At 43.3% G+C, this 13,126-nt stretch overlaps 1 protein-coding gene and 1 long non-coding RNA gene across 2 annotated transcripts in view; one reads left to right on the top strand and one right to left on the bottom strand.

Annotated features, from left to right (window-relative positions):
* Positions 1-7,888: 7,888 nt before the first annotated feature.
* LOC129730374 (vacuolar protein sorting-associated protein 54) lies at positions 7,889-12,723 on the bottom strand. The gene is made up of 3 exons (XM_055689662.1): positions 12,393-12,723; positions 11,343-11,994; positions 7,889-11,275 (listed from the first exon to the last, which is right to left on the bottom strand). Exons 1-3 carry the CDS (start codon positions 12,572-12,574, stop codon positions 9,266-9,268), a joined length of 2,844 nt encoding a protein of 947 aa, XP_055545637.1. The 5' UTR covers positions 12,575-12,723; the 3' UTR covers positions 7,889-9,265.
* Positions 9,989-13,126, top strand: part of LOC129730376 (uncharacterized) — a 16,906-nt gene continuing 13,768 nt past the window's right edge. The window contains exon 1 of the long non-coding RNA XR_008728844.1: positions 9,989-10,044. This is a non-coding gene — a long non-coding RNA (uncharacterized LOC129730376). The remainder of the gene's footprint in view (positions 10,045-13,126) is intronic.

Raw genomic sequence — 13,126 nt, 5'->3', positions numbered from 1 at the left:
ACTACCTCAGCACCAATACCACTTCTGTCTCTAGCCGCAACCATGTACTTCGTCTTGGTAGAGCTTATGGTCAAGCCTTTCCTCACCGTCTCCCTCTTCAGAGCCACATAAGCCTCCACCACTGCCCTGCGATCGATTCCTGTGATATCTCCCAATCGCGCCTTCGAGTGCAATGTTGAGCAGTAAATTCGACAGCGCATCACCCTGCTTCAATCAATGTAAGGTCACAAACGAACTTGACACTTCGTCTGCAATCCGAACGCTTGATTTCGAGCCATCCAGTGTTGAACGTATCAGCCTAATCAGTTTCGCCGGAAAACCATGTTCGAGCATTATCTGCCACAACTTATTTCTTTTTACCGAATCGTACGCTGCCTTGAAACCAATGAACAGGTGGTAAGTCTGCAGGTTATACTCCCGGAATTCATCCAGGATCATCTGCAGGGAAAACATTTGATCCGTCGTTCATCAGCCCTCACGAAAATCAGCCTGATATTCGCTGACGAAGGACTCCTCAGGCCAGTGATGCCACATTTTCATCTGTATTTTGGAGCTCAAAAAATCTTATCACCTTGGTGAAATTTGAAAAAATCTGTAAAATAAAATCTGCACATGTACTGGACATAAAAGCAAAGCCTTGGTGCTACATTCCGTATCGGAACTCGACCTTCTGTTTATTATACACAGACTTCGCAGCCAACTGTTAAGTGTACATGACAATTGCGGGGCTAGCGCTACGATCCTACTGGCACTAACAGTCTCTCCCGAGCCGAGACTCGAACCTACGACGACTGGCTTGTTAGGCCAGCATCGTACCTCGAGACCAGCTGGGAGAGTCGAGTGGATGTACTGGAGAGGAGAGGGAGAGTAGATGTACTGGACATATCCTTCTCGAAAAAAATGCAATATAGCTTGTTTAACATTTTTTCCGCGAATTCATTCATGCACACGTTTATGCGTAGCATATGAATATAATAAAACCTCCGACACGCTCCACCGCATTTGAGTTAATTTATATTTTTCAACTATATAACGAAGTTTAATTTACTACCCCATGAAAACCAAAAAAATCTGCATAAATCTGTATTATTTCCAGAAAATCTGCAATCTGTATATGCAGATCTCTGTATGAAAAATACGCAAAAAATCTGTATAAATGCAGATAAATCTGTATATGTGGCATCACTGCCTCAGGCGGTCTAAGTCTGTTGAACAGGATACGCGACAGTATTTTGTACACCGAGTTCAAAAGGAGGATCCCTCTGTAGTTGACGCACTCAAATCTGTGCCCTTTCTTGTAGACTGGGCGTATGAGGCCATCCAGCCAACTGATAGGCAACTCTTCCTCTTGCCACAGAGGAAGAACATGGTGGATCAAGTGATGTAGCTGCTCACTTCCGTACTTGAAAAGCTCGACCAGAATCTTGTCCTTCCCAGTACCTTCACTATTCTTCAGCTCACTTAGAGACTTCTTAATCTCATTCAGTGTTGGTGGTTCCACATCTTTACCGTCATCATCTACGTTTATCCTGCTTCTCGATACGCCTTCATTATCACCGTTCAACAAATCTTTGAAGTGCTTCTTCCACCTGGCTGCCACCATTGTTTTGTTTGTCAGCAAATTCCCCTCTCGGTCAGTGCACATGGTGGGCACTGGTGCATCCTTGTGCTGCTCGCCGTTGACAGTTGCATAAAACCTCCGCATTTCATTCTGATCCATTCTTTCTTGCACTTCAGCTATCACACTTTGTTCGTGCTGCCTTTTCTTCTTGCGGTGGATTCGTTTCTTATTCACCCTTGCTACCCTGTACCGTTCTCTGGTTACCAAACACTAGCTTTCGACTTCTAGTAGAATTTTTCTTGTCATTCACTCGCTGGCACCTCTCATCAAACCAACCACTTCGTTGGTGTCGTTGAGCAGAACCTATCACCTCTTGCGCTGTTGTAGCCACACTTCCATGGATAGACTCTCATAAACTGTTGCTGTTGCCAGTTACGTTGATTTCTCCCATCCTCTCATCAAACTTCTGGCGGTACTCTGCAGCTACCCCTTCAGCTGATAAGCGTCGGATATTGAAACGCATTGTTCTGTTGTTTCTTTTACTCGTGACACTGAATAATCACGCCCGAATTATTGCAACTATAGGATAATGATTTGAGTCGATGTTTGGCGCTGCTGATTGCCATCCCCCTAGCAGCGGCGAAGGTCACAAGCCGCAGACCATTGTCATTGATAACAGAATGAAGGCTTTCCGTTTCAATAACAGGTCGGAAGAAGGTTTGTCTCCCGATCTGCGTATTTGCATTCTCCGATGACAATCTTAACATCTTGTTTCGAACACTCTCCGTAGACCTTATCAAGGCTCTGACAGAACTCATCCTTCATGTCATCGGCTTTATCATTCGTAGGCGCATAGATGCTAATCAAGCTGTAGTTGGAAAACTTGCCTTTCATTCTCAACACACAGGTTTATAGTCGCTTCTCGGTTTCAACCGAATAACTCACTTCATCTGCTTCTCGATCACCATGAAACCAACTCCATGTTCTGCTCTGTCGCAGCCGCTGTAGTAAATGTGGTACTTTAATAAAGTGTTGGCGATGGGATCCACCACTCGAAATTCACGTTCTTTTGTTCTGGGCCAGCGTACTTCTTGAATTGCAGCCACACCTACGCCAACTTTCCGCAGTTCACGAGCCAAGAGCCCAACACGTTCGGGTTCGTTCAAAATTCTCACGTTCCAAGATTCGACTTTCCAATAATTGTCCTTATTTCGTTGCAGGGTCTGTTGCCGTGAAATCAATCTGTTTGTTTTACTTTTGCCTTTCGTTGTTGATTTGAGTTTCGTTATTCCACCTAACCGGGGTTGTGCTATCTACAACATACTAGAGGGGCTGCCTCCTCAATGCTGGCACGATACAGCATAGTCAGCGCTTTGGACCTGTAGCTCTGGTTTTCTAAATTGTCAAGTTCGTTCGGCCATGTTACTATGGAAATCCATCATTCGCTAACGGAGTTACAGTTATTGTAATAATTTCAATAAAGTGCTGAAATTGATTGGTTTCAAATCGTAATACTACAAGTTTCACAACTCTAGAGATTGTTCGAAACAGTGACGTTTGACTAAGGCCTGGGACTAACACTGGTTGAGACATCGACTAGGAAAGAGCAGATCTCAACGTCCCTTTTCGAAAGACGTAAGAGACCAGAAAACGGTTAAAAGGATTTGCCAGGGAACGGCTTAAGAAATTGTTGAACCAAGGGTACAGTGAAGAGGCACGCACTTTAGCGCGAAATTCATCGGCTGTGTCTGTATCGCAAGCAACTATCGTTGAACCGGTGACTGCTAAACGATCATGACAGTTTGATGTATCAAACAGTAGCGATAGCAACCCTCAACCGAAAAGGAAGAGAAATAGTCAACGCGCTACTGTTTCGGTAAATAGTAAGCCACTAGAACAAGAGAAGTACCTACCAGACTTCAGGAAGGCGGCACATCTAATGAGCTGGGTAGCGGCTTTACAGTGCTGGGCAGGATGCAGAGTCGATCAGCGACAGGTTGTGTTTGTTGAGAATAAAAGGCCCCCACGAAACTCATGAACATGAACGCTCAGATCGGTAGGAAAGACATATACAAGCCGGTGATCGGCCCGCACAGGCACAGCTATCGGGGAGACCGCAACACCAGCACTAGGAGTGAAGACACCGAGTGTTAGAAACTACTGGTATAACGGGGAATGCAAAGCAGCGGTGAATGAGAAGAACTAGACCTGGGCGATATACCTGGGCAGGTCAATGAGAGAGAACAAGGCCAATTATAAACGGGCATGGAACAACATGACTACGATCCCATTCTCAGACTAAAGAAGTACCAGCAAGAGGATTGTGAAGATGAGGAGCTGGAGCATCTATACCGTGCCAGTGATACGCGGTAGTTCTATGAGAAGGTGAACCAGTCTCGCAGAGACATGTGCCAGCGAGGTGGTCGACAGATGGAAGGAGTACTTCGATGGACACCTGAATGGCGATACAGTAACCAGAAGCCGAGCAGGAACTGACCTAGGGGCACCAGCAGCAGATGACCGAGTAGCAACCCCGTTGTTCAAGAAGTTCTTTGTTGAATCGGGGAAGCTGAGGGACAGCAAAGTGCCTGCTCTCCATTCATTCTTAAACATGGGAGAGAGGCGCTGGCTAGAGCGCTGCAATTGGTCGTTTCCAGAATATAGGAGAAGGAAAAACTGTCAAACGAAAGGATGGAGGGAGTCGTCTGCCTCATCTACAAAAAGGGCGACAAGCTGGAATGCCGCAACTACCGCGGTATCTCGCTTATCAATGCCGCCTACAAAATACTCTCAAAGATCCTGTTCCATCGTCTATCACCTTCAACCAGGAGGTTCGTTGGCCAGTAACAAGTGGGCTTCATGGGAGCCCATGCTACCACGGATCAGATCTTTTCATTCCGACAGAATGTCATGAGTACAAAGTGCCCACACATCACATCTTCATCGACGACTTCACGACGGTCTATGATAAAGTCGATCGAGAACTGCTATGTCAGATCATTCCCGACAGCGGATTTCCGGATAAACCGCCTCGATTGATCAAGACCACCATGGTACAAGTGATGTGCTACGTGCGTGTTTTGGGGACACTCTCGAGTCTCTTTAAATCGCGCAAATGGTTAAGAAAACGCGATGGACTTTCCTGTTTGCTGTTTAACATCGCGCTTGAGGGTGTGATCACGAGGGGCTCTTTAAATCGCGCAAATGGTTAAGAAAACGCGATGGACTTTCCTGTTTGCTGTTTAACAGCGCTTGAGGGTGTGATCACGAGGGGCAAGGTCTTCGCGGTTGATTTTGTCATCATCACAAAACGAAACTTTGCGATGGCGGAGGAAATTTACACCCGACTGAAAACCGAAGCCGGACGAATCGGACTGCGAATGAATGTTTCGAAAACGAAATACATGCAAGCGAGAGGCTCCAAGGATAACAACATCAGCCTCCCGACTTAAGTCTCTGTTGACGGAGATAAGCTTGAGGTGGTCGACGAGTTCATGTATTTGGGGTCAGTGGTGACCGCCGATAATAACACAAGCAAAAAGAGACGCATCCAGGCTGAAAATCTGTCTACTCTGTCTACACTTCAGAAGACACTTCGATCGAGTCGAGTGCGACGACGCACGAAGTTGACGCTATACAAATCCCTGATAAGACCGATAGTCCTCTGTGGAATTGAGACAACAACGCTTCACGCGGAGGACCTTAACGCTCTTGGAGTTTTCGAACGGAAGGTGTCTCGGACTATCTACGGTGAAGTACGGAGAGACGACGGCGTATGGCGACGGTGCATGGACCATGAGCTGCACGCGCTGCTTGGAAAGAAACCCGATTGCGCACCTGGCGAAAGTCAATAGGTTGCGGTGGGCCGATCACGTCGTAAAGATGCCGGACGACAACCCTGTGGAATCACTTCTCTTTAACAACCCTCCCGGCACCAGAAATAGAGGGGTGCAGCGTGCACGATGGCTCGGCTAGATCGAAGAAGACTTGCAGGTGATGAGACAACTCCTTTTTTCACTCCAATGTCTGCCTTTTTGCAAAATACGAATCTTTACTGTGTTGGTGAGATGAATCATTATACTGAATATTTCGTTTTGATGAAACTTAACTGCGCTCGAGACAACAATATACTAAGGTCGCTTTTTACGCGGATTTTTACACGGGGTTTTCCAGCGGCTTTTTTACGCGGATTCCGGAATTTACACGGTTTTTTGTAATTAACGCGGATTATTTTTACACGATTTGGAAGTATATTTTTACACGGTATTAAATAAGTTTAGTATAAGTAAATCCAATAAAGTAAAAATCAATCGTATGGTTCAGGGGATAAGATATTCTGTTTTATTAATCTAAATAATGCATATTTTAAATATATTTGCTGTTATTATCGAAAAATAGGCAATTTCCGTTGATTCGGGAAGAAAGAACAAAACTACATTAATAATTGTATAACGATACGAGTCAGGGTCGTTGCGATTAGCTTCCGATTAAGGAACGAAAGCTTAAACATGTGGCAAAATTATTATAAAAAAGTTATTGTCATGTTCTTCAATGAATTTTCATTTTAGAAGAACTATAAACTCATTTTGTGTGTTTCGTTACCATTTTTATATCATTTTTCAAGTTTATCTTTACTTACGTGCCATTATTTTTAATCGGATCTTAATATTGAATGGAGTTTTTTTACGCGATTTTTTAAAATTACGCGGTTTTTTTATACCCGGATTTTTTCAACGCGGTACAACCAACCGCGTAAAAAAAGACCCCAGTGTGATTAAAACAAATTATTGTCGGATATCAATCGCCATTTTTACTTCCAACATGACTCAGTGACGAAAATAGGAAAAATTCAGCAATGTTAAGAAATTTTGAAACATCGAACAGAAACAGAGATGTTTAGTACTGCTTTAGCTTGACTTTTATCAGATTTACTGTCAGAAGAATATTAATTCCATACAATAGACACTATTTTTCCATCAAAATCGGCTCAGCAGGGAGACATGGACAACAGGGTGGGACAAAAAAGAAATGTTAGCTCCCATGCACTTTTCATGTTCCTTATGGGTTCTATAACAACTGTGTAACTTTTCAGATCGATCTATGGAACTATATTTTTGCGCCCGATTTTTAAAGTTTCCATGCGATTTTATATGGGAAAATCCACTTTTTCAAAATTTATTCTCTGAGATGTCCGGTTAGCTCCTAAAAATATATCGATACATGATATTTGTAGGAAATTTCCCTGGGAATAAGGTAAGGTAAGGTAAGGCGCTACGATACTTGTAGGAAAAGTTATTTCCCTCAAACTTATCGAATATCTGACGATGGGGAAGGTTTAAAGGTTTAAAAATCGTTAGATTTTTATTAATTGATTCAATAGGTCTTAAAAAGTCGTGTGAGTGAAATTTATTTCACTGTGGAGTGACTCCCGTAATAGGTACTAGTAATACGTAACAGACCACTTGTACATTAGCGCCGCATGGTGACCGTATTGCTTCTCCTTTTTTTCTGCAGGCGTACGAGGCTGGCGTCGCTGGTAGGGTATTGCTAGCTTTTATACAACTTGGGAATTCAGCTTGGACGTTAATCTGCGTCTCAACTTTCGAGGAAGTTGGAATCGTTAAATAAGGTAATGTGAAAGTATGACGACTTGCGTTCATACTAGTACCACATAGCGGTGGAATCCTATACTAAACTGTTCGCCATCCAGAAATTCTAGAACTTTTGAACAACTTTACTGAAGACGGCATCTTTCTAGGATGGCGGAAGCTCGCGATAAGTTGAGCTCAAAATACCAAAAAAAAGCGCCACATACAATTGGAAACCTGCACTAAACTGTCCACCATCCAAAAGTCTTTGACCTTTTGAACAAGTTTGCTGCAGATTGCAACTTTGTAGGCCATTGAAGACTCGACATATTTGCCTATTCCAGGTGATGCTTAACTTTTTCGGGTGTTGCAATATTCAAACTGGTGTTGCAATACGCAGTAAGGCGATTATTACATTCCGTAAAATGAAGCGAAAATTACATTCCGTAAAGTTTTATGAAAGCTATTAGCATTTCAAATCTTCTTCTCTCAACATTACATGCACATAACATTTTTCATAGCATGTTTTCCTGTGTAACAAAGAAAGACCTAGTCCTACGTCAAAAATATTCCAAAAGTCGGTTCTCTTCGTCAATGGTTTAATGGTCTACTATGGGAAACGTACTTTTGGCAAATATTTTTTTAGGTAACACGAAAAGCCAAACAATAAACTGAACCTATAGAGGGCTCCAATGGTATTCGGATATGTAAATACAAAGCGATGCTCAGGCATTATCAATACATTTGAATCGTAATATTCAATAGTTCCATCATCATGTAAGTGTAACTAATGCCCGTTAGGTTACCATATGTTCTCTACAATATTTGTTTAGATCTTTTCCCTACATATTTCATACGACCCAAATCTGGTCCGTTTTTTTTTTCTTTTATCAAATGTGACTTATCCATAAGAATGACGACAGAGAACGAATATTTCACCTTCGTCGATACTGACTGAGTCGACTAAAATGCTAGTGTGTATAAATTCCGCAGTACTGTGATTAACACGGCCAACTTGCTCTAAAGTTCCTATCGCGTTCTACGAACATGTTTGCTACATCCTCTACCCACCCGAAAAATAATTTATATTTGCTGCTCCGTGCGAAAACCTTTTTACAGCTCCAACATAAAACTATTGTCTTCTCAAGCTATGTTGGTGTATTTTCGTTTATATATCGCACATGGTGTAACAGTTAGCAACGGCCAGCAGCTTAACCCAATTTATAACATATCTACACAATCCTTACCAACTATCGTTACGCCGAAACACAACGGAACAATGTCAAACAACTTTGCATCCATTAAGATTGTAGCGTACTTGCGTCCTACCCAGCGCATTCGCAGTCAAGCTATGTTTGGCAAATAAGTTTACATGATTTTGCAGCATGAATTTCAATGTTCTAAACAACTAAAATTGAAATATAGTATACCGTGCAAGATCTTCCTAGACCTTATGTTTGGAAATTTCATATATGCTAAGCTGTATGAGGAATGACTAATTAAAATTTCTAGTTTCGGGCAAAGAGTGCTTCTATGCAACACCTTTTCTACAAAAAACATATCACTCCCATTCTGAAAATTTGTGTTCGACTAAAATTGAAATTCCGCATTATTGCTGGTTGTTAGCTCAAATTTCGTAAGACAAAATGGATTCAAAAATTATGATTATGAACAAAGACTGTTTTTTCAGCTATCTCGGAAACTGCGGGAACTTAATGGGAATGGTATGTTTTTATTGCTTCCGTCAAAACAATTAACGTATTGAAAAATGTTTTCTATTCAATTACTGTTCGGCTTATCTGTGAACATCTGGGAGTCTCGAAAACTATACACAATAATAATGGTGAATAACAATCATGATCACACGTATCGTCGCATTTCAGGTTATGAAATCTACACCTTACTGAATACAGTACAAAGCGCCTCTACCAAATGTTAACTAATCGATGCGCACGCGTTAAAAGAAAACAGTGAAATACACTTAATAACAAAGTAAAACACAGAATAGATTAATGTTTTTTACACCTACGAGGTACTTGCACAGGAAAACAACTAAATAAACTAAACAACAGAAAGCGCACAGAAACGCAGCGAAGCCTACCTCTCGGGTAACGGCTCACTTCAACCAAATATCATCCAACGTTTCTTCGCCCAGCTCTTCCTCCGGCAGGACCTTGAGCGTCCGTAACGTTTCCATGTAGAACGTCAACTCCGATACGACCGTACCGTGCTGCGGTCCACCATTGTTCGTGATGTTGTTCCGAAGCAGCTGCTCCCGAAGTTTGTCCTTAAAGTTTTTGTGCACCACCCGATAGATGGTCGCGATCTGTTTGTCCGGCAGGATCGGGGCTATCGCTTCGTGCAGTTTCACAAACTGTCGGCTAATGTTACGGAATGGTTGCGACGGTACCGGAGGACGAGCGTCCCAATTAGCCAGCTGGCCGCTGACTGCGTCGCAAACGATCGCCAGAACCTTGTTTTCCAGCTCTTTGATGTGGGACACAAAATCCCGCTCGACCGAATCATACCCACTGATGAATGTAGCGGTTCCGGAGCCGGAGGAAGTACCGTTCGGTTCTAGCGCTTGAAAGTGTCGTCGAACGTGCGGTAAAATCCACAGCACAAATTGAAGAGCACGTGAAACTAGGGCCAGGTTGCCACTGGTAATTATCTTCAGACCTGCCACATGCAACGCTCCAGCCCCTAGAACAAGCTGGCATGAGCGAGAATTGAAAGTTCGCAAAAGGTCAATCACATTCCGCGCAAGTTGGGGTGCAATTATAGGCAATTGTGACGCACAGCGGCAATACTCGCTGACAATTTGTACGAGTAGTAGAGCAGCTCCAACTAAAGTGTACGGTTTGCCATCGGCTAAAAGAACAGATTGTGGTGCAGGTGAGGAAACACTTGAATCAAAAGTTTTCGTCCATTGAAAATTTCCTTTGGAAATATTCTCTACCATTTGTTGAAACTCCGCTGGTACTTCGGCTTGTTTCCATCGTTCGCTGTCCAAAAGCAAGGCTAGTTTGGACTTACGCTCCATATGGAACTTTTGCGCAAATCGAGATCCCTGCACTCGAAGTGCCAATTTTAACGAGCCACTTTGAGCTCCACAAATACGTTCACAACCAGCACTAAAACGATCAACTATTTCCGACAGTGAGGCGATCTGATCCGCACTAACGGTACTTCTTTCTAAACTTTGATTGGACACCAGATTGGCACATCGTTCGTGACAGTAGTTACACACCGAGTGCAACAAATTGGCCAGCTTTGCTTGCACAACTTGGTAATCCTCCAAACTGAGAAATGCTTCCGTGTCCATAAAGTTAACGTCATCCGTAATTTTTCCTGCGCTAGCATCTGCCGTTTGCTGCATAACATCGTGCACTGCTCTGACTCTTTGTAACACCTTAAGCAAAGCAACTGTTGCGGTTTCCAGCAAAGCAATCCACTCGCTAAGCGTAAGACTTTGCGCTTCTTCCCCGGCACCAGTCAGACAAACCTCCGCATCACCAGATGCCAACACTTCAATCACCATCTGTTTGACGATCGCACGAATCGTCGTTATTGCCTCTTCTTTATATGTGTCCACGAAATCCAAGCTTCGCTTTCTTAGCAATCCGGAAATAATACATACCAGTTTTTCTTCCTCTAAAACCCGTTCAGACTGCCCTTCACTGCTTAAAGGACGATTTAGGTCCGCTGTTGAGTAGCGCTCAAAGTCAGTCGTAAGCATCTTATCAATTAGTCGCTCCATTTCACTCAGCTGAGACGGTAGATGGCGAAAGCAGTGTAATCCGTTTAGCTCTTGACTCAATATTTCTTGCGTCGTTCCAATCAAATCCAGCGCCGCAACATAGTCCTGCGTGCTGAGCAGTAATTGAATCATTGGCTGCGTTTGGTGGACAGTTGCCATCAACCGCAATCGTTCCAGGACCAACGTGTTGTTCGACCTTGTCCGTTCTAGACTAATAATCTGCAGTGACTCCCGAACGATACTTTCGTCAATCTGCTTCAGGCGGGATCGCAACCGCGCCACGTGTTGTACCGCTTCCTGCATCTGCTCCATGATAGCGTCTTGCGAGGTCATAGCATGGAAAAAAGCGGATGATTTTTCCGCCACCTGCAAACCACAAACAGTACGCGTATAATAAAATACCAAAACATCTCTATGCGAACAGAACACAAACCTGTTTCGCTATCAGCACCTCAACGATATCCAAGTAATTACTTAACTTTTCCTGTAGCATTCTACTCGACTGTTTTGCCTGCTCGCCGTCGTAACTTATGCCGGGGAAAACCGCAGCAAAGGAAGCCGGCCTGTGCAGTTCCAAGTTGTGTTTCAAAAACACTTCCGGAATGTCTTTCAAGTTCGCTATCGCACCAGTGGGCAACCGATCGCTAACCGCTGGCTGTTGCTGATTTTGACTAGACCCACTGGGTAGTGCTGTTTTACAAATCCGCGTATGCACACGGTACCGTTTACCGATACGTTTCAAGTAGAAATCGAAATGGTCCCACTTAATGTCCGGCAGCTGTGGTGCCGTCCCAATAGCCGATGGCTGATCGACAAAAGCATCTCCCCATTTTTTGGTGAAAAAGGTTGTCTGCTTGCCACGGCTAGGATCGTTCAGCACCGCCGGTAGGTTCTGGGCCGCCGAGAAGACGGACCACTTGATTTGCGATTCTTTCTGCTGCTGGTTGACGTGACACCGCTGCACATGCATTTCGTAATCCCGATCGCTAACGCCGTCCAGTGGAAGCGAGGCACAGACCCCGTTATAGCCATAACGACATACGAATGAACCTCCCTCCACGGTGCAATGCTGTTGTCGAAGATGTCTACAAAGGAGAGAAACGATCAGCTATCAGTTACAAGTGTATTTAAAGAAAGTAATTTAGCAATTATTATCTGGGACACTAACAGTCTTGATAGCCAACACGACAAAATCAAAAAGGTTTAAAATATAAAAATATAATTCCAAAAAATTATAGAATTCCGTGTTTCCTGTCAATTTTGTCTCACTTGTTTTTTGTTGATTTAAAACTCAAATATTGTTTTTGAACAATTTGCAAAAATTGTTCTTATATATTCCTTGTGGAGCTTGTGAGCACAGATTCAAAGTTTTTTGAGATACCTAATCAAAACTCATCAAGACCGTTTATCGGCGTTGTAGACAGCTTGTTAACGAAAGCAATTCACACCAATTAAAACTGTTCGAACAGTAAATTGAACTCACCTTACAAAATCGGCTGGCGATTTGAAGGCAAGCGATTGTTGGTTCTGTTGTTGCTGACGAAGTCCCGATAAGAGTGAGGAGCTGGCGGCAGACAGTGATGACGGCGAGGAAGCGCTACAGTAGCAGCAATTTTGCCAAGGCGGTGACTCTTTCACATCAAAGGCTCCACTAAATTTGGCCATTGCAACATGTTGGGAACTGAGTGCAGAAACAAGGGTACGATCGAGGATACTTGCCGGAATCAGTAATACATTGAAATTTTACTTGCGAAAATCGTACGATTCACTAAACGCAGCTGACTGACACGAAATTTTAGGATTATTGACAGCTCACCAAATTCGCTGGCCACTGCTTATACGCTGAAGGAAAAATAGTTAGATTAATGGTGAAAAAAATCTTTGGAATGAGTAAAAACTGGGTGACATCGCTCATTTCGCTTCGAGTAATTCGAATCGAGAGAAATCAAACACGTTTCGAGGTGGAGTTGGTTTTGCGTATTATTTTCGACACCCCACACAGTACAGCAGGGATACCAAATGTGCAGATTTGTCTGCAAAACGCAGAATTCGGAGTCCGTGTGCAGATTTTTATTATTTTGCAGATATTTGCAGTTTTTCCACGTTTTCTGCAGATTTTTTTTTAGAGTCTCCTTATATTTGCGCAGATTTTCTTAAAACTTGTGCAGATTTTAACAGACTTTTGCCTGCGCGAGAAAAAAATTTTTCGGATCGCGG

This window comes from Wyeomyia smithii, chromosome 3 (genome assembly GCF_029784165.1).
Source record: "Wyeomyia smithii strain HCP4-BCI-WySm-NY-G18 chromosome 3, ASM2978416v1, whole genome shotgun sequence".
Taxonomy (NCBI): Eukaryota; Metazoa; Arthropoda; class Insecta; order Diptera; family Culicidae; genus Wyeomyia; species Wyeomyia smithii.
Note: the sequence above shows the minus strand (reverse complement) of the source record. Positions and strands in the feature narration are given on the sequence as shown.